General features: G+C 37.5%; 1 protein-coding gene across 1 annotated transcript in view; it reads right to left on the minus strand.

Annotated features, from left to right (window-relative positions):
* Window positions 1-8,103: 8,103 nt before the first annotated feature.
* Window positions 8,104-22,918, minus strand: part of LOC134674728 (LIM/homeobox protein Lhx1) — an 82,608-nt gene continuing 67,793 nt past the window's right edge. The window contains 2 exon segments of the mRNA XM_063532854.1: window positions 8,104-8,912; window positions 9,573-9,831. Coding sequence (XP_063388924.1) covers window positions 8,761-8,912; window positions 9,573-9,831 — 411 coding nt within the window. The 3' untranslated portion in view covers window positions 8,104-8,760.

Consider the following 22,918-nt stretch of genomic DNA (forward strand, 5'->3'; position numbering starts at 1 on the left):
ACAGACATAGAGCCTGTAATACCTGTGATTACATACTTACTAGGAAATCCCATCCATGAATGTGTTATGTTTTATACTATTTAACGAAATAAATGCTTTTTGATTATGTTTTTTTTTTGACATAAAACCTGTCTAACCTTCCACCGATTTGAATAGAACAAAGTGAGGACGTGTCATTATAAATGTCATATTTTTTACTTATGATGACTGCGACACTTTGGCATTGTAAATGCAGTGCAGAGTTATCTTGGTCCGACTATAATAACAAGTGGTATTCACCTTCAGAATTTGTGTTTTAACCTATACAAAATATGTAGAAGCACCCAAAATAAGTTTATAATGAGAAATCGGCAGATGCGTTCAAAACATAACCTTTCGATAATTGGATTTACCGCAGAATAGCACACATTTCGGGAACGGGAACGTCGCGGGCACACGCGATCGCGGGACCGGGACCGCTAGACGTGACGTGTTGTGCCACAGGGGGAGGTGGAGACTAGAGATGCCCCGAATATTTAATTCAGCAACTATTCCGTATTCGGCCTATTCGGCCAGTTTGCCGAATATTCTGTTGCACCTACCTAAAAAGAAAAATTACACAAAAAAATAACCAAAATCTAGGTATATTTTACCTACATTTAAAATGTATTCTTAGGAAGTATATAGTTAAATACGAACGCACGTTTTTAAGCATTTGTTGATTACAAAATATTTTATTTTTATCATGGGTGTGATTTGATTGAATCTAACTACATTCATTAATTCCGTTCAACATAAAAATATATCTTAGCAAACCTTTTGCTTTGTTGGCGAACAGTTTTCATAATAATTGTGACTCAAAATAGTCAAAATGTTCGCACGTCATGTCGAATATTCGGTATTCTGCCGAGAGTGGGGCCGAATATTCGGTATTCGGCCAAATTCACTATTCGGGGCATCTCTAGTGGAGACGTCTTATAGTCCTAGTATTTGACTGACACACAAGGGTGAGGACTATTTTCAGATAAATACTATGTTTAAATATTACTATGAGAATGAGTTGACTCACGCGAAAGTATTGATTGGATTGGATCATAAATATTTTGGAAGCCGTAGGTAGGTACTAGTTACTTAGTTTTACTAGGCATTTTCCGCAAATCGACAACCATTGTGCCTATTTGTGTAGACAGTTAGCAACCCCCCCTACCCTACCTTATCTACCTACTTTAGTGTGCACCGAGACCCTAGGTAAAATGTCTTTCTATGGAACTACGATTAGCTAACAATGTAAACATTGTAAACAAACCGCCATATTGAAATTGTCAAAGAATGATGAATTTACTAGTGACTTTTGTTTACATAGTTAGCAAGTTCCATAGAATGACGCTTTAGGAAAGCTGTACAGCAGCGGTTCTCAATCTTATTTTTTGACGGAACCCTTTTGGAAACCGAAATACTTGATGGAACCCTACATTGTACATAAAATTTAACCTAACCCTACATAAAACTTTTCGAGGCGACTAAAGCATAGTGTTCTAAATTCTTGCGGAACCCCTGCAGGGGTGTCGCGGAACCCTAGGGTTCCGCGGAACACATTTAGAGAATGGCTGCTGTAGAGTGTAGACTACTACATACTTCTACTTAATTATTATGGAATATGAGTATAGCAAACTTAACAGTAGGTCTACACAACATTTAAGTCCCAAATTTTAATGAACCTTAACTAGAGTCGGACCAAGCTAACTATGCATGGCATTTGCAATAACAGTGAGTCAATGTAAAATATGACGTTTATAATGACAGTCCCCTCCCGCACCTTGTCGTGTTTAAACTGGTGAAAAATTAACTTAGACGGACTCTACGGCACTTGTTACTTTTTTAAGCTTCCGTGCCCAAAGAGTAAAAACGGGACCCATTATTAAGACTCCATTGTCCGTCTGTCTGTCTGGTCTCGCCAGGCTGTATCTATGAACCGTGATAGCTAAACTAGACTAGATGGTGTATTTCTCTTGCCGCTATAACAACAAATACTAAAAATAAAATAAATAGGTACCTACCTATTTAAGTAGGGCTCCCATACAACAAACGATAACATAAGAGAGTAGAGACTGCACGATCCCACAGTCAAACCGTGTAAACTGTTTTGTGGGACATTGTATTTGTATAAGCTGTATACTTTTATGTTAATAAATAAATAAAATTAAATAAACGTGTTTATTGCCGTTTGTTGCGTAATGGTACGGAATCTTTCGTGCGCGAGTGCGACTCGCACTTGGCCGGTTTCTTTACCTATGAACTGCATTTGATAAGAACATCACAATTCCATGCTTGAAACTTACGTATAAGTTAGACGTGCCTAGCTTAGCTAACTTTAAGCTATGTATAATGTATTAGGCATTAATTATAATTATTTATAACGACAACAAGCCGTGTAACTATTTATTTATAAGTTTAGTGAGTCATTGAGCATCGCGGCATCGGCCGGAGATCACACGCGATTGACCAATGGGGCGGAATTTATATTTAATGAAAAAAACGGAAAAAGTTACTCTTCCGGCAGGACTCGTACCTGCAGCATCCGCAAAATTGAGCTACGGAAACCTACCAGCCAGGTTTACAGCCAGGTAACCAGGTTTGCGGAGGTTGCGGGTTCAAGTCCTGATAAGGCCACATTTGGTAATTGCCAAGCATAATTGACTTTGCTCCGTCTCTCTGAATACACTTCGCAGTGACAGTGTGAAGTGGTACCGTAAACGTCAAATTACTTTGAAAATATGACACATCCACAATTTGTTCTGGCAAAGTCGGTGTAGAGTTAGTTTGGACAGACTATTACGGTCGCAATTAGTTCCCTATATCTAAGTCGTTTAAAAAAACGAAAATATTACCTATTTAGCGGTTTTGGCATTTTAAACAAAAGCTACAATAATACGTTACTCTTCGAAGGCCGCAAAAAAATATGGTATTTCTATGTACAGACATACAAAATCTAACCAGTAGGTAATAAGACAACAAAGATACCAATTTCCCAAAGGGGGTATTATCTTACTCTATAAGCATAACCGGTCGGCATTTCCCCTACATTTTTACAACAATTGTACTAATTAATGGACATATCGAGTGGAATTCTTGTATTTATTTGTGTTTACACGTCTGGGGTGGATTAGGTTTCCGTAATTTTAGTGAGAGTGTGTTTAATCAATTTATTTGAATGTGTGTGATTAGGGAAAATGTGTAAATTGGAAGGGACACGAATTTTGAAGTAATTAAACTAAATTTAACAGTTTTGTCTGTTATAATGATAACAGTTATTTCTTTTAATTAAGTTAATTTAATAAGGTTATACTCAACATGGTACAGTCAGCATCGAAAGTAGCGGATGTAACAACGCGCCAAAAGTATCTGTCAACATCGAGTACTTTCCAAAACAAGACCGAAGTGATCCCATAAGTGTTCTGTCAACAAAGTTTTGTACGGAATACTAAAAAATAGGAAGTATTCTTTAAATTGATCTTGATCTAATTTTAGCCTAAACTACTTAGGTACGAAATTGCATGATTATGTTTTGCTTCTATTGTACAGTCAGCATCAGAAGTTGCTAAGCGGGCGAGGTGTTCAAAATCAGCTTGACACGCTCTTATTCTCTAAACAATAAAGTCGCGTCAAGATCATTTTGTACACCTGGCCCGGTTAGCAACTTCTGCCACAGAATAAATAATAGTACTAAATAGGTACAGAAGACTCACTCTCTAACAAAACGCGTCTGTTACGATCAGGACAGATATGGCGCGGCGCGGCTTATGGCTAGCCACCAAAATTGGTGTGGAACGGATGTATTTACTTTTAGCTACCTAGCAGAGCGACGAAATCGCGGAGTGAGCCACGCCTGCTTCTAGTGCTTCTGCTGCTGACTGTAAGTTATTGTAGGTACCTACTTACTTAAGTATGCATTCGAATATTTGAAGGTTCCATAACTTGTTCTTGTCAATACAGTTTTGAACTAAACCTTGCAATGCGTTGAAGCGTAAAAAGCAAGTTGTTCGGTAGAAAGTAGGTACAAACAACAAATGGGGTATGTGCTCGTACAGCAGCTGACAGAAATCCAATCAATCATGATTGGTCACACTCGTACGGTCGAGCAGACGGACTACGAGTCTCTACTACCAGGCGTGTCTCACTCCGCGATTTCGTCGCTTTGCTACAGGTAGCTAAAAGTACATCCGTTCGGCCCCGATTTTGGGGTTTGCCATAAGCCGCGCGTGGCGCTGTCGCCACCTAGAGGCCATATCTGTGCTGATCGTAACAGACGCGTTTTGTTAGAGAGTGAGTCTTCTGTACTGAGTACTATCCTCCTAAGGCCCAGCCATACAAATGAAAAATGCAAAATTTGCCACAGAAATTTGAACCTACACTGTAGCGAATAGAGTTGATTTTGCGTTATTCAAAAACTGAACTAAACACAGCAAAAGCAACTCTGTTCCAATCGAATATGATTTAAATTTCATTGAACTGAATAAGTACTATAGGTAGGACCTGGGGCCTTAGAAGGATATTATTTATTCTGTGCCTTAACTACCTACAATATTAATACAGTTCAGTTGGCTATAAGGATCTGTAGTCTGTATCTTTAGGTATTTAAATAAAAGTAAACAATTTGTACATTTTCGGGTAGTCATAACATTTATTGATTAACCAACCAAATACAAAACCACCTGGATCTGTCATTGAACTACCTGGGGGCCGATTATTGAATTTCGACCGCTCGATTTGGAGTATTTCGTTCAATAATATCTCCACTACTAGGCATTTAAATTCTACTAATAGAATTGAAATCAAGTGGTCAATACCACTAGATTCCAAATTCCTATCGCTCGTATTTCAAAAATTAGCATTTCGCCGGTTTCCACCGATTTTCGAGTGACGAAATCGAGCGTTCGAAATTCAAAAATCGGCCTCCTGACTTTAACCTACCTACACATTATTTGATCATGTAATGTTTTCATCTCTCAACTGGCTTTAGAAACCATTTGAGGGTAGATTTTGTTTACTCTTTTTTAAATACAAAGATACAGACTCTAGAGTAAGACCAAGACAAGTGTGCAACGATTTTGATAGCACACCCAGTGCAAGTGTTAGGTACATACGTCATAATTTCACAGAAGTTTGACGTTTAAAATAGGTAACACTTGCATTGCGTATGCTACCAAAATCCCTGCAGACTTTTCTTGGTCTATTCATCGTGTGCTGTGCATAATCTTAGTGTACCAGTTAGTTGAGGCCCTAATGCACGTTCATAGGTTTTATAAAAAATATACTTCTTTTTTTCATCATTAAATAATTCAGCAAGCAATGTATCTACTCTCTCAACGTAGTACTTGAAGTATCAGACCACATGTCATAATATAATGAGGGGTCTATTGGAAAGTAGTCCACGCCACGATACCTCGGAACATGACTCTTGCGAACCGTCGGCTGTTGGCCCTCGACCAAATTATAAATTTCCTTACAATGCGACTGGGTAGTGATTTCAACGTAGTACTCTAAGGCTCGGTTGCACCAAACTATTCGTATCGTTAAAGAGTTCGCTAAATTTGTATGTATGGAAAGTTTCATAGTAAAGCGCCGGGGCGCGCCGGCTGTAATTGTAATACCTCACATTTTAATACCTTATCGGTGACAATACAAACCAATAGGTACAGCCCGATACCGGTAAAATTAGCGTAAGAAATAAAAGCTTCCAGGAACGCAACGTGGATCTGCTCATTCAAGAGACAATTAAAGCCGACAGACAGTCTAGAACAGTCAAACTAGTTTTACGAGCGGCTGCGAGCATTTCATTTGTGCCCATTCGTTATATTGAACTTTGAAACCGTCATTTGAATGCACGGTGCACGGGTTTGCACCGTAATTTTACTTATTCTATAATATTTTCACCACACCAGCTCGGAAAGGCTTACTTTGCACTTCAAAACTAATAGCAAAGTTGCATTTTATTCACATGTGAGGCAAAGTAAGCAAATGCAAATTTTGAGTTGTTTTCTTATGTTTGCTGGTAGAATTGACTTTTAAATTATGATTTTGGTTGATAAATATTTAATAACATTAATTTGGATTTGATTTGGTTTGATTTTGTTTGATATTTTACATTTAGTACCTATTTGCTTCGGGTTGGTGTGGTGAAAAATTTTGTGTTTCACTCGGGGGCAAATTTTGTTTAACCCTCGTGCTTTGAAACCCTCGCAACGCTCAAGATTCCATTTTTCTACTCGCTACGCTCGTGGTTCAGTTTTGGAATCTTTCGCTTGCTCGGGTATCAATATTAGCACGAGCGGTTAAACAACAACTTTGCCCCCTTGTAAAACAAATAACTATTGTCCATCCGTGGTTAGACCATCTCGTGCGCCACATAGGAATAACATCTTCACCATTCCTGTTATCTTTTTCTAGTTTAATGTGCTAGTCTGGCATGTACTGGGTCCAAGAGTTGTCAATTGTTCAACTTACCCGACTGCACAACCAAGTTTATGGATCATCTTATGTTTTGATTTGTATTTTCTAATCAAAAGTTGTGAACATTGCTGAAACATTGTGCATAAATTTGATACTTTAATAAATGTTAGGTTTAAAATTTTAGGGACATTTCTGTTTTAAGTAAGGTAAACGTACTAGTGCTCGACATGCTAATGCCCAATAGATGGCACCTTCCTGTTACCTCTATTGATAATGACTAAAGTTTCAAGATGACATGTATTGGGACCGCGTCGAAAGTACCTACACACCTTATTAAGATAAAACAGAAAATTCCCAAGGTTTTGCAAAAAAACAATATAATAATATTTTCAAATAGATTTTATTCTTACAGACAATTCCATTATGTACTTTTGTTATGCACTAATACAGATAGACAACAGTATGTACCGAATATTAACACTTACACTAGTGTACATACAATATTCGTCATGTTTCGAGTCGCGAGTCCAACGCACTTACACAAATTAAGTAACTGAACAAAACTTTAGACAAGTGTAATAATTTTTAATACCTATTAAAGGGATGTAAAAATATAACGTAAAAACCTTGAATTTCAAAATCAAGGGATAACAATTCTGCATTTCACAATTTAAAAAGTTAGTTCAATTTAATTAAAGTTTGTCAAGCAAATCTTGCCAGTAGAAAAAGGCGACAAATTTAAAAAATGTAGGCGCGAAGGGTTATCGTCCCATAAAAAATTTGAAGTTCGCGTCTTTTTCTACTGACAAGATTTTCTTGACCAACTTTAGTTGTCATTTTGATAATATCGGGCGGTGCCGCGTTTACAGTGCACAATGTGCACATCCACAACATACTCAACTGTGCTTGTTTAAACGGGGCATAATATAAATCTAACATGCTCTTGAGGCTTGGTACTGTCAGACACTATGTAGATTGCTTCAGCTTGAAAATAATTCACTCACTTTGATAGACATTTGGTGTTTTCTCTTAATATTAAAATATAGTTTATTATTTGCTCTACTTTCATATCTGAAATACGATGAAATGTAAAACAAACTAGGTCAAATTACTAGCAAACGACAGATTCATGAATCAGTTTACTTATATTTACATAAGTCAATGTAAATTAATTTTAAACAGCGCTGTAGTTAATTTATATACATTAATAGTTAACGCAGCGTGATTTATTAAAACACCGACGTATTTACACTAATTACATTTTGAATATGTTGCAGACTCGTGCCTCGAAACATAATGAGATTCTTTTACGGTGTGTTAATGTTCCCTTTTATGAAACGCCTTAGTTTGTTTTATGACACTTCAGATAATTGTAGAAATAAGCTCATTGTTTTAGGGAGGATATGAATGAAATGTGAGCGCAGTATGATTTGCTTAAGGCACGATTACACGAGGCAAGTTTGTGAAATAGTTCATGGTATTAAAAGGTAGAAGTCATTGAAAGAGTCACTGTCCTAGTGTAATCATGTATTAACCAAATGATTATATAAGTACTACAGTCTCATATCACAAACAAGGTAATATTTGTATAAAATACAAAGTCATATTTTATGTCCCATCAATAAAGGAGGTATAAAATCGCCATCCGATTATTAAGTTTCATGTTTCGTTTAAAAATTTTGTACGTAGCGATATAATTCCATAAAAAGTTTTCACAATTTTAAAGTAGGTGCATAGCTACCTACAATTTACCTAAGGGTAAAAATGATAAAATAATTTACAGACAATTAAATTCGCTTAACAGAAATGCATTTTTTCCTAAATATGTAATTAAAATGTAGGAAATTGTTATACCCATTTAAGACAATCAGGATTAAAAAGGAATTATAGTTCACCGGAACTTATTATCAAGTAACTACCACTTAGTACATAATAAATTTAATATCGTACAGACTTGTCCAGCAATAATCTATGTACAACTTATATTATATTTACATAACCTTAAATTTGTATCGGAAATGTCCTCCTGTAGTCTCGTTTGTGGTCATCCTAACTAAGACCCCGTTTACACTAAAATTAAAAATAAATACATACACGAAATAATGATAAATTGCCACTTCTATAAAATAGGAACCAAAAGCTTAAGCTGTAAATAAATTATTTTATAACTTAATAAATTACTATCAATATTATAAAACTCTTCTGTACACTTATTCACAAGCACGTGTCCATTAAATTGTAATCACAGCGTTACTGAATGACACTGTTAAAGTCCACTTTGTAGCCCGCCGAGCCGCATCAGTCGTGGTAGTCTCGCGGCTCCGGCTTGAGCTACCAGACCAGGCCCTCAGGATGGAGAGGGGGCGGCGCGTCGCCGAAGGTGAACTCGGGGGAGGAGGGCCGGGGGAGGACGAGGTGGTCCGGCGGCGGGAACTGCTCGGGGAACTCGCCGGGCAGAGACTCCATCCCGCCTGCGAAACGACCTGCTCACGTTACTAAGCGCCTGGTACATACACATTGATTATGTGGTGGTTTTGCTTGAAAATTTGTAATGTTGGGTAGGCATTTGTATTTCTGCTAAAGGGTAGTAAAATGTAATGAAAGTAATATGTAGTGTAGATCATTAACATGCCTTTATATGCGGCAAGTAAAGTAAAATACATGCACATTTTATTTATAATATGCTTTGTTGCACATTGATGTTGACAACATACGCTGTACCTATTATTGACTTTGAAAGAAATTATAAATATTTCATTTCCGAAACAGAAGAAGTTACACACAGAAACAGTAGTAAAAATAAGTTCGATTTACACAAATCGAGTCCATAATCGTTTAATACACGCGGTGACTAAAAAAATAACTGCATTCCCGTTGCCAGGCAGTTACCAACCACGAAATCGTGAAAAAAAAAATTACCCTCCCATAGAAAATGGACCACTCAAAATGTATGAAATAGCCATTTTTTTTTCGCGATTTCGGGGATGCTCTCATAGTAAAAGTTGCTCAGTATAATCCCAAAACTTCCCTGGCAACGGGAATGTAGTTATCAAGCATAAAATATAGTAGGCAGAACTTTAACCATACAATAGATGAATAGATTAAGGTTACTTTGGTTATAAAATATCGAAAAGTCTACCAACCTGGCTGATTAAACGGCATAGCCGGAGGCGGGTGGAAGAACGGCGCATCATGATGGAACGGAGGTCCGTACCCGAACTCAAACTTGCCGTCCGCCGTCGCGAAGTATGGGAACCCTGGGGGTCCCTCGTCCAGGCCCCCTGGAGACAGGTTCATGGGGAACCCTCGCATTTTGCGGGAGGAGCCGAAGAATGGGCCGCGACCCATGGACGTGAGCTGCTTTAGGCGGCGCTCTTTTGATCGCTTGTTTTGGAACCACACCTGGGGAAGAAAGTTTTGGTTACTATGTTGTACTGTACTTTAGTTTTAGCTATGTTACTTAGAAGTAGGTAAGTAGTTATGTCACAGAAAAAGTACCTAATAGTACTACTGTACAGACGGAAAGGACACTTCCTACAAAACCGAAGTTTGACAGCGATTCGGGGACGAATCATGATATCCCTTTCCAACTTATGGCACTATCCCTTTCGGCTATTTAGGGTTGTCAAAATTCAAGTCATTATTTTATCTGTGGTCGCGCAAAGGGACGTCAAGTTGTGTCAACCCTAATAATTATTCAGAGCAATGCTGAGTCGAACGGAGCCGAGTTTGGCCGAAGTCAGGAATGTCTCCTCACTGGATATGTTAAGTGGATTTTGTTCACTGTCTAATATATTCCAAATTAAATAGATCATTCTGTATATCCTAGCCCTGACAACGATTTATTTTGAGTTGTTTAATTTTATTTTTAACCGTCTAAATATCACCTATCTCGCGTGAAATAATGATCCCTGTCCCATCAAGTCTCTTGTGGATGTGAAATTATAAAATTTTGAAAGGCTTTATCTCGGAAAATATTACATGTACAGAGGCCATTCTAGTGTCTTATTGTAGCAAATTTAGTCTACTTTAAAAACGTCCTAGGAAGTTACTACCATAAACTAGTACTTTAGGGTTATAATCGCCCAAATCTAAAAAAAATATCGGTTTATTCAATTTTTGACAAAGTTGCGTTCGGCGCTCGAGGTCACAACCTTGGATTATTCATTGGGCCAACATCATAAACACGCCTGCAAAAAAACAGAACTACCGGATTTGACGCAAACGCAAAATGTATAATTTTACTGTATTATTATTCGACGCGATAGGTATAATACATTTTATCCTCTTGAGACCCAGAAAAAAATTAAGTACTTAATTGTTTTGTTTTTGAAATTGGAACCCTTACTTACAAAATAAAAGTACAAAATTAATTTTGGAATATGTACAAAAAATTGTACACAGGGACTTAGGAGATTAATAAAGAGTTGTAAATAGATTGACACATTTACTGTAGTGTTGTACCTGCCTACTTAAAGTACCGTAGGGACTAATAAATAGAAGGGCCGAGAACATTGAACTTTACACTTACAATGCCTCACCGAAGTAATAATGAACCTTGAAAGTTTCAATTACTTTATTATCAGATCACTGAGAACTGGAAGCCCTACAGGTATAATAACAATATCAATACGGATATGATGGTTGTTCTCGTCTACGTGACAGAGTGATAAAACAGTGTCCGTCACTTTCTACCCCGTGTTGAAAAAAGTGACGGTTATTTAGATTATCACAGGATAAAACCATCCATAATACGCCGGCAACTTATGGGTTATCCGCAGATGGTCTAGAACGCAAAATGACTAGTGTCATGTTTTGCCTAAATCGCAATTAGTCTACATCGCAAACGGTCTAGAACGCAAAATGCCCACTTTTTATATCACCACATTTTACATAGGTAAATAGGTTAGGTTCGTTAGGTATCTTCAAATGGCCGAAGGCCAAACAGGCATTTTGTGTTCTAGACCGTTTGCGATGTAGACTAATTGCGATTTAGGCAAAACAACACACTAGTCATTTTGTGTTCTAGACCATCTGCGGATAACCCATTATTTCCTGTACGAATATGATGGTTGTTCTTGTCTACGTGACAGCGTGATAAAACAGTATCCGCCACTTTTTAACCCGCGGTGTTACTTTTAACACAGTTAATTATAGCGACTGTTATTTTATCACGTGGATAAAACCACCTTAATACGCCTGCTGATTAGGATACTTTCATCAACCGTTCAATATTGGCACCTAAAATATCAGGCATTGAAATATTAGGTGAAAACGATTTTATGGCATATTTAGGTACCTAAAATACGGTAAGTAGTACTACAGTTACAATTGCATGGCGGGTAAAACACATTTTTAGTGTGAGTTAAGGTGATGCGACTTTCCTGTGGACATCATAAAATATTTCGTACTATGTTCTTATCGGCATATTAAAACTTTCTATTTTGCATTTGTAAGATACAAATTTGAGATTTTTTTGATTTGTTGAGATTTGTCTTGGAATAAAATATATCAAAATTGTTAACTTTTGTAATAAGTGTAATAACCACAAAAATACGCCGGTTTTCCTGAACGTTTTTGACGCTGGTGCAGTGCAATACTTAGATAGGTTTACGCTCCCTCTTATACTAAAAAACAGAAAAAATTCATAATGTTTGTAAATAAATTTTCTGCACAAACAAACCCATTTTCACTGCTGTATTTATATTTGCGTACAAATAAAGTGGAACTCCGACGTCGCGAGCACGTTCCGCTATTGAATTCCTTCTCCAACCGCATATAATATTGTGGTCGCGAGTTTATTGACAAACCAACTGTGTTTATATTGCTTCCTTGCTTCGCTATTTGTTTTAGAAGACTGCGAATGATTTTGTTATTATTTTATGTTGAAATCATAATTTAACTCCAGTTGCAGCTTGCAATAAGTTTATGGGAGTCTAGTTCCGTGTGATTTTTCTCTTAATTAAACCGTTAAAATTCAATATACAGCTCGGCAAAAAAAGAGTATAAATTAAAAACTGAAATTTTAATATCTACTCTTTATTGCCAATATGTACCTAAGTATAAACGACAATTTTGCATAGCACGTGATACCTACGTCTGTGTAACCGAGATAGGCATATAATTAGAAAAAAAAACTATTTACTAGAATTGGCAATCTCAGACACTAATGAGAAGGTTTTCCTCATTTGTAAACAAATCGTTTTACTTATCAGCTAAATAGATTGATTCCATGATTTGGACTTATTCAGTTACCGCAGTAATTATTGCAAGCTCGTATTGGGTTAAATTGTAGACTTGCAATAACAGCCTTGTTTCGTGTAGATAAGACTTAAATTTGCATAAACTGCTAAGGAATATTCGAGGTAGTTTAGATTCTAATTGGCAAGTGTTGAGTATCGTAATTACTAATTAATGAAACTGAAAGGATGGGCAATGGTGGATGTCGTCCTTGATTTTAAAGATGAAGGGGTAATTTAGTTCCTTATTTTTTATTCCATACGCAATGGCTGAAAACTGCGTTGTTTTAGATACAATTATTTGTATTTTTTGTTTACTTGTCTTCCTTAATCAACTCTTTTTATGCCGAGTCTCTACTTAGACTTAATATCCTTTCTACACATATGAAATGCAAGTGTTTAGTTTTAGTATCTACGTATTATAACTAAACACACATATTATTGCATTTCCTATGTGTAGTATTGTTACTATACCATATTAAGCCCCAACGTCCTTTTAAAATAACAAAATCGAAACGTTTAATGAACCACCTTAAAAGAGACAGGCAGCAGGCCGTAGGTATAACTTGAAATTTAAATTACTCAAGTCCAAATTCACTGCAAATATAACTCTGGGACTTAGGAGAATACTAACAAGAACTACAAAACGTTGGTGAAGTTAAAAACATCTAGTCTTAGACCAATTTGTCAAAATCAAACTCTTATAGGTCCGCTTGCACCATCCCGCTAACCCGGTGTTGAGCGGTTAAACTTGTACTGGTAACCATGGTAACTCCAGGTTTAACCGGTTAACCCCGGGTTAGTCAATGATGCAAGTGGACCTTACAGTATAATCGTGCATGCCTACCCGCGCTAAAAATAGCCGTAAACAAAAGCATGTCGCTGAAATGGTTCAGAGGGCCTACCGCGAACCACGTTCGACGTGTTGCCTCCCTGTCACAGATACGTACGAATTTACAAGTGCGACAGAGAGGCGACGCGTCGAACGTGATTAGCGGTAGGCCCTCAGACTCCGTAATGGGGGCCTCACACGGCACCATGTTCTACTTTGGTTTAATATGGTCGTGGAACCATTCAGGTTGTAAACATTCGATACCAATATTATACACATACGAGGTGAGTTGTGACAGAGGAGAGTTGTGACATTGTCGATTTTTTTGGAATCTATTAACTAAAAACTAGGTCCCAGTAGCGCGCGTTTGTTAGTTCAAGTTCCGAGCTAACAAACGTACACTGTTGCGAGCTCACTAACAGTTATTAGATTCCAAAAAATCGACAATGTCACAACTATCCTCTGTCACAACTCACCTCGGTCTTCCCTACGATACTAATGAGATGGACTCTATGTCATAGACAAGAAGTAAGACGCGTAAAGTTATATCAAATATGTATTGTAGTTTCAATTTTGACAGCTTTACGGTTACCATCAGTTTGTCACTGACATAAACGCCGTCGAGAACGTAATTTACTTTCTATACATCCCGTTTGCACTAATATGCGAGTACGAGCGAGATGTATAGAAAGTAAATTACGTTCTCGACGGCGTTTATGTCAGTGACAAACTGATGGTAACCGTACTGAGGCTGCCTATCGTGATTCAACGTGGAACCGTGGCGGTCATCTTTGCTTTTGGAAGGGCGCGGAGTTGCTTTTTTGTGCGTGTTGTACCTATTGGTATAATATTTACAAAATCCGAATACGCCCATGGTCGTTCCAGTGGTTACTGATTATGCGCACACGCGACGGTAACGCGCCGTGAACTGTACACGACCGTTTTTTAACCGACTTTGGAAAAAGATGATATAGGACTAATATGGGCGTATGGCCGTGATTTATTTATATTATTAAAGTGAAGTCAAAAAATTGTCCTAAAGCAACCTTTTACTAGAACACCATCGTGCAACCATTTCATCCTTTATGAGGGCACCATCTAATATAAGTATAGGTTACAGTTAAGACAAAAATGACCAATATTTTTGTGTATTTCGTCTAAAATGCTGAAAAAATGTATCCCGATTGTAAGGACGCAGCGTAAAAATGCTTTAGATTCCCTTTGCGATATCTACAGGAAACACGCGACCGAGTTTTAAGCATACTATGTATAACACTATAAAATGTGTATGACCCACTTGCACTTTTAGCGCAATAAACTTTTTCGCAAAATGCGTGTGGCAATCCTTATCTAAGTGATCAGAAATATAAAAAAGCAATATTGAAACAAAAACGCGCTTATGCTAGAAGCTTACCGCTACCCGCTGCGCATGCGGCTTTGATCGAACCGCGCCATTCAAGGAGATACCTACGGCGCGACTCGGGAAATGAATTAGAGATTAACTAGATACGATATAGTAAAGATATGTGACGTCCCAAGTGCACCTTTACAAAACAAGTGGTACCTTTTATGGCGGTTGGCGCTTACGCTATTATTAACGCCGCTCTAATATGATTGCGGCGCTATGCGACGTAAGCGCCGGTCGCCATTAGGTACCTTTTTCCGCGGAACGTCACATATTTTCACTATTTCATATTTATTGAATCTCTAATTCATTTCTCGAATCGTGGCACCAACCGCCATAAGGTACCTTTTGCAGTGGAACGTCACATATCTTTAATATTTCATATCTAGTGAGTGTCTAATTCATTTCCCGAATCGAGCCGATAGTAACTTGAGAACAGTAGGTAAGGCTCTACAAAATGTAGAAGTACCCCTTCTTTATCTTTCTTAAAAAGTAGCAAATGGTAGAAAACTATTTTTTCTTTTCTACATAGGTTTGTATAGAACTAAAATACAAAAACCAGGTTAGTAAAAGTCTGTGGTAAATAACAAAAAAAAACCTATTCTTTATTGTGCACCATCTTCTTCTTCCTCGCGTTATCCCGGCATTTCGCCACGGCTCATGAGAGCCTGGGGTCCGCTTGTCAACTAATCCCATGATTTGACGTAGGCAACTAGTTTTTACGAAAGCGACTGCCATCTGACCTTCCAACCCAGAGGGTAAACTAGGCCTTATTGGGACTAGTCCGGTTTCCTCACGATGTTTTCCTTCACCGAAAAGCGACTGGTAAATATCAAATGATATTTCGTACATAAGTTCCGAAAAACTCATTGGTACGAGCCGGGATTTGAACCCGCGACCTCCAGATTGCAAGTCGCACGCTCTCACCGCTAGGCCACCAGCGCTTCGATTGCTTTATTGTGCACCATATACTGTTGAAAATACACAGAAAATGAAATACATGTCTACAAAGACACACTTATATTGCCTACAAGTGATACTATCTAGGTACCTACCTAACCTCTGAAACTAAATATGTAAAACGTAAAGTTTTATATTTTGTTAACCTTAAAACCTTCACGTCTTATAAGTATTTTGTTATATTTAAATGTACCTACATAGTAGCAAAAGTGCACTTATATCTCGTTTCCGTATTTTAAGTTGGAATCTATTCAAAAACGCGTTTTTACTAGTAAAATTTCTACTCTCTCAAGGTACTTCAAGGGCACTGGATTTGTGGGAGTAAAAGCGTACTTTGCGTTTGTTATTCTTCAATATTTACTATAATATCGGTGGCGGCCTTGCGCCTACGATTACAAACTTACTTATGCGTTTACTATACACCCTGTGTCTATGTTCATTAAGTCCAAAATATGGCTGGCATGTGTAAAACTGAGTTACCTACAAGAAACAATAGTGAAAAATAAATGTATGTTATTCGTTTTGAATAAGTTGTTAGGTTGTTTTTATGCTAAAGCAGTGTTAAACCGCATTTTATTACGTGTCCTATTCGGAGATTCAAATGAAGTAGTCGTTATCATAATATTAGACACGACTCACGAGTATGATCAGACACACAACCGTTTGTTAACATAACAAAGACAAAATTTGGAAACATTTATAGGGTAGTTCGCCAGTAACTGGCCACTTTTAGTAGCTGGCCGCTCTAAAACGGGCGGGCGGCCAGTTACTGGCGAATTACCCTATATAGGTAATTTATCAGATTAGATTAGCCATGCTTACGTGCAAAAACCGATAAAAATAATTTGGCCAAGTCCGAGATAGCTCGAGGCATTTAGTGTTCCGTACGGCTACCATCAGTTTGGCATTGACATAAACGATATCGTGAACGTAATATACTTCCTATAGGTATATCTCTTTCGCACTAATATATCAGTACGAGCGAGATGCATAGAAAGCCCACGCCCACGGTAGCGTTTATGTCAATGCCAAACTGATGGTAGCCGTACCGCTCGCATCGTTACATTTTACAGAGGTTGTTTGCCTGTTTTTAGGATACCGTATTCAACTACACACACAGAACAATAGTACAAAGTGTCTAAGTGCGAAGGCCGAAGGCCGAGCTTTAGCAAAATGTCATTGCTTTAGCACAAAGCAATAGTACAAGTGTCTAAATGTGAAGGCCAAAGGCGGACCTCCGCGTAGCCCGAAGGCCCGAAGCGTCCAGGATGTCAGTGCTTTAACACAGAACAATAGTACAATTGTCTAAATGCGAAAGCCGAAGGCCGAGCTCCGCGTAGGGCCGAAGGCCCGAAGCGTCCAGGATGTTAGTACTTAAACACAGAACAATAGTATAAGTATCTAAATGCGAAGGCCGAAGGCCGAGCTCCGCGTAGGGCCGAAGGCCCGAAGCGTCCAGGCTGTCAGTTCTGTGTTTAACCACTGACATCTTGCAGGCTTCAGGCCTTCGGCCCTACGCGGAGCTCGGCCTCCAGCCTTCGCATTTAGACACTTGTATTAATTACCTGTGTTTAGAACTGACCTCCTGGATGCTTCGGGCTTTCGGCCCAATGCGACTTCAGCCTTTGGATCTTGCGACTTAGACACTTGTACTTAAAAATACTTGGAAAAGTTACGGGAGGCGCGCGTCTGTCGGACGCTTCGGATCTTCGAATCGCTCCTTCGGCCTTTGCATTTAGTCAGATTCTTGTACTAATGCTTAGTGTTTGAATACCGAAGTCGAGCATCTCGCGAATGCTTGATGTATTATAATAATTTAGAGTAAGGCCAAGCGCGCACCACGATTTTTTGTCCTGCGATAATTTTGTCGCAGAAATGCAACGTATGTGTTTATATGTTAGTGCGCGTATATGCGACAAAAAAGTCGCAGCGATTTTAAAATTGTGATTTGTCACATTTTTCCGCGATTGTTCGCGACGCGATTGTCGCAAAGTGAATTGCAGCATGTGGAGTTGTATGGCCCCGCGCGCACTATGATAATAAAATCGCACCCCGGCCGGACCTCAGTCGGCATTTCGCTCTCCAAACCCCAACATCTCGGCACCTGCATCTCCAATGGAGTCTCAAAATGAGACGCTAGATGTTGACCATTTAATTATGGAAATAGACGGGGATCACCTTTGTGTTATAAATGCTCAAAGTCATACAGCAATCGCATATTAAAGACACGTTTCATGACAAGCGACTGGTACGAAATCCATGTTGAGAATGAACAAATCGTCGACTTTTTCATCGCAGTGCGCGCAGTGAATTTTCTGCGATATATTACAGCGCGATTCTAAAATCGTGTCGCAAAAATTAATATCGTGGTGCGCGCTTGGCCTATAATACCTTAAATGTATACTCCTTCAATTTGAATTTAGAACTCATTATTATTTTTTATTTGATTTTGTTTCTAGTTCTATGCCATATATATAGACTTTAATATTATTTAGAACTGCTAAAAAACAAGATCGGCTTACTTTAAATATTTCGTCAATTTTACCTTTGTTTCTAAAAACTGTGATACCTATTTAACTGTCATATACTATTAATGTCTTCCAAAATTATTTTTTTGTCGTAACAGGACTGAGGGGCTACCGCGAAAACCGAAATTCGCAATTTGCGGGGATCTTTCTCTTTTACTCCAATGAAGGCGTAATTAGAGTGACAGAGAAAAATGATCGCAATTTGCGAACTTTTATTTTCGCGGTTATAGCCCTGAATCTCGTTGCTCACCGATCCGTTCAAAAATATACATAAGTACTGAATATAATTAATAGATATTATAATTATACAATTAATACAGAAATGTAATGGTAGGTACTTAATGAAAAGGAATATTGTGTATATTGTTTCGACGAATCAGATACTCGATAAAATCTATACATGAGGCCAAAGCTGTTCATAAATATTAAATGACTTTATTATCTCTATACGCCTTACTAACTCTATGTGTCCTATTGTGGAAAAAAAACACAACGACAGTCAAGAACGGAATTCTTAATTTGAATTTTTCAGATTTTTGAGATGCCTAGTCCATTGGTTGGAAAGCCCGTTCGAAATTGAAACTTATTTGCAATATAATAAGGTCGTATTTTGTAGATGTCTCTCATACTTATATAGTAGGCTATTGAGATAAAATTAAATATCCCACAAAAATAAGCAAGCAGGATTAAACTTTGTGTCAAAGACATAAGTCATAAATTTCAATGCCAAAGTTTTAACTAAGGATGTTTCTCGCTAAATATGAATTGACCAGTGTAAGCATCAGTTAGCTAGCCCTAAGCAACCAAAGGTCAAGCTGCAGTTGAAAAACTAATAAAGATAAAGTTAAGCTGATAATTTTCCCGCCGTCTCCATGCTTCTTTAAGTTGGGTATTGACTGGTCAGCTGCCTGTTAGCTATAGTTTTCGCGAAAATCGCCAGGACAGAGGTGAAAATTTTTGTATGAAAACTTGCAACTTTAAATGCATTTTTTGACGAAACTATTGCAGTCTTTAGACTGCAGTGAATGAAGTCAAAATCAGTCCATCGACTCAATTTTTTGCAAGCTTTCTAATGGTACCCCACACGATTCTTACAAATGAAAAAAGTTTCAGCCTACCCCTCTAAACCCCCTAAATTTCCCCCTTTAATAAGAAATAAGCAGTTTTGACTTATTTACAATATGAGTGGTGGTAATTGCTATAACTGTTCCAAATTTTAGGTATCTATGTCAAACGGTCTCTGAGAAAAACGTATTTAACTGATTTGCAAGACCGAAGTGATCCCATAAGTGTTCCGTAAACAAAGTTTTGTACGGAACACTAAAAATAGTCTAAAAGACCTAAGGTAACAGTTTTAATTGCTTTCAATATGAAAGCTCGGACGTGATTTTGAAAGTAGCATAACCTTTTCCTACTTTTTCTAGATAAATTTATGTTTATATCTACTAAACTCAGAATAAGCCTCTCATACCAAGCCCACAGTGCCATTTAAAGTTGTTTCTGATGAATGAATAATTTCCATACAAGTCTAATTCATCCACTCTTGGTAAAATCTGCTTTACTGAACTATTGGTGCATTGCCGTTTTTCATTTTGCTGAGCAATTTTCTTTATTATACACGAGTTAGGAGTGAAAAACAAATTCCATACCATTTATGGAAGCTCCTAATCCTAAACAAATTGCACATTGGACTGTACCTAATTTAAATCTATGTATGAAAACGAAACTGTTAAATACATTTCGATAAGCCTTGTTCCCCGAATAAAAATAGAATCCAAAAGTAAATCTAAATATGACCGCACTAATTACGAATATAAAAGTTGTACATAATACGCGACCCGCTACCTTCTATATTCTACCAGTATCAGTAGTCAAAACAGCAGCCTTGAGCGTATGAAATTGACCTGTCCCGTTATTATGTCCGTAGCTATTAGTTTTATTACTTAATCGCTTTGATAGAGAATGGAAAAACATGTATCAAAAATTTTGTAAACATTTATTGTGCAGCCATTAAAACTTTATGGCGTCCGTCCGCATCCGGTATTGATACAGGTAGTGTTTTAGGTGTATTTTTTTCTCATAATATGGTCAATTTTTACCAAATTGACTTCTTAGCTAAATAGGATATTTTAGCAACAATAAAATTTATTTTCTACTACCAAGCACTTACTTTGAAATAAAATTGTAAATTTAACAAATATTTTTAAATCAAGAAGTAGCAAAAATGGAGAGTACGGGCGGGAAAAGAATGAATAAATGAATAAAATAAAAAAAAATGTCTATGGTTCACTTATTTGTCAGAGATGACATTTAAAATAAGGATGGCAACACTGTATTTCATTCAATATTTTTTAAGTGGTCATTACACGAAGTATCTTAAAATCGTCAAAAAGATACTGTGTGTATGCACAAATTCTTTTTTGGGGAATAGTTAAGGATAATCTTGACAACTATAAGGTAGGGTTTTAAAGGTGTGTGCACGACCCTTTAAATGACAAATAAAAGTACGGGAATAGAAAAAAATTATAAAAAAGCCGGGTAGGTATATTGTATATTACTATTATGACGAGGGCACCGCACTTGTATGCCAACATCCTGATATAAATCAAGATAGACCGACCAACTTTCGGCCGGGCCAAGATTCAAACGCGACCGTGAGAACACATATCGAAACTCGATAAAAGTATTTCATTCAATCAAAATGCCCATATGACCTGACCAACCACTGAATAAACTTTCTATAACAACGCAATAATTTCACACAAATGTTTTTTAGTAAGTAGGGTGACGATAAACTACGGCATTGTAGGATAGTCCCAAATTAAGTTAATGTGAATTACAAAAGCCTCTAAATGGGAATACGTGTAGTGTAACCATGAGTCCGTGCCGCGCGGGAACGTCTCGCAGCGGGACGTCGAAGAACACGCCGTGTGGTGTTAAACACTATATTTCATACGTCAACTCTGTGAGGGGCCATCGTAATGCCGACAAAATCGTAAAAACTCAATATTACACGCTAACACTCGAAAATAACAGTCTGTTTAAGGGATTCTTAATGTTCTGGTGTTTATATTTTTGCAAGTCTGGTTGAGGATAAAAATCTATAAAGTTTTGTCGCTAAAATGTCATACCTAGTTTCGTTAAACTAAAGGATGGTTTTATTTTTATTTTACCCTTAGTTAGTCTGAGTGGCATGAAATTTGTCAAAATCACCAATAAAATAAGCAGAAAATAAATTGTTTTTTTTTTGCAAAGCTAGGTTTGATTAGCCGTTAGCCATCGCGGATAATCGCTAATTACAGTACGGTTGGCAAAACGAAAAACTTATGAGATCGATCATCGATCGCCTTAGTCCGTTTGTCACGGGTTTATAGCCGGTCACACAACTTTGTCAGTAGAAAAAGGCGCGAAATTCATTGTCTATGGAACGATAACCCTTACATTTTTTTAATTTGCCGGTTTTTCTACAGACGGAAATCGCTTGACAGACTATATTTACAAAACTAAAAAATGTAAAAGCGCTATGTGATTATCACATTGACATGGACTTATACGGTGTGTGAGCAAAACAACTACACATGTATATAGCGATGTCCGCTCACACACCGGAGCGACGCGCATCCGCATCCAATGTGAACACTGCCTAGGTGGCCGTTAGTCTAAGTTCACAGCTAGTAATTAGTCGTACGCCTGTACGTATAATGGCAAATCAGGCGCATCGGCGCCATTGTTTTAAAACTGTTATTAAAATAGCGTTAATAAATTTCGCCGCCAGCAAAGCGAGGGTTTTATGGTACGCGGAAAAATGTCTGTAAAGAAAACGATAGTTGCTAAGTTATCACTGAAACTCAAAGCCTGGTATGCTATCAAAATCGTTGCAGACTTTTCTTGATCTAACTCTAGCAATATTTTAATGGCGACAAAAGTCTTACAAATAGAGAGTATGGTATATTCCATGCTTCAGTTTCCGTCGTCCAATAAACAAAAACCTTAAGCGACTGAGTATTATAGTATATGAAGGTCTATTTATGTACATGTAACGAGTATATTATATATATGAGGTGAAAGAAACTACCATTGCATGAGGATAATTAGAGTTATAGCGACGCTTCATAGTCATAGTCGGCATCTTTTATGCGGAGGCATTTCAGCAATAAAGGCTGGGTTTCTAGTGTTTACTAGATATAACCTAGTGCAATCCAATAAGTTTATAGTGGTAGAAATTAAATTATGGGTAAGTACCTATATAATTAAGGAAACATCAACGCTTCAGTTTTATTATTTATGCGGTTTTAATAACATAGCCGCCCAGTGTTATTTCTCGTATTAAAAGCAGATGCATACAAGAACGTACGTATTATTTACATAGAAATAGTATTTTACACACAATACACACGTATATCCAGAGTAATCGTGTCGGTGAAATGAAATGAAAATACATAATTATGAGTAAAATGGAAGAATAACAAGTCGGCACTAATAACGCGGCATTAAACACATAAAAATACAAATAAAAACTTAAAAA

This window comes from Cydia fagiglandana, chromosome 20 (assembly GCF_963556715.1).
Source record: "Cydia fagiglandana chromosome 20, ilCydFagi1.1, whole genome shotgun sequence".
Classification (NCBI taxonomy): domain Eukaryota; kingdom Metazoa; phylum Arthropoda; class Insecta; order Lepidoptera; family Tortricidae; genus Cydia; species Cydia fagiglandana.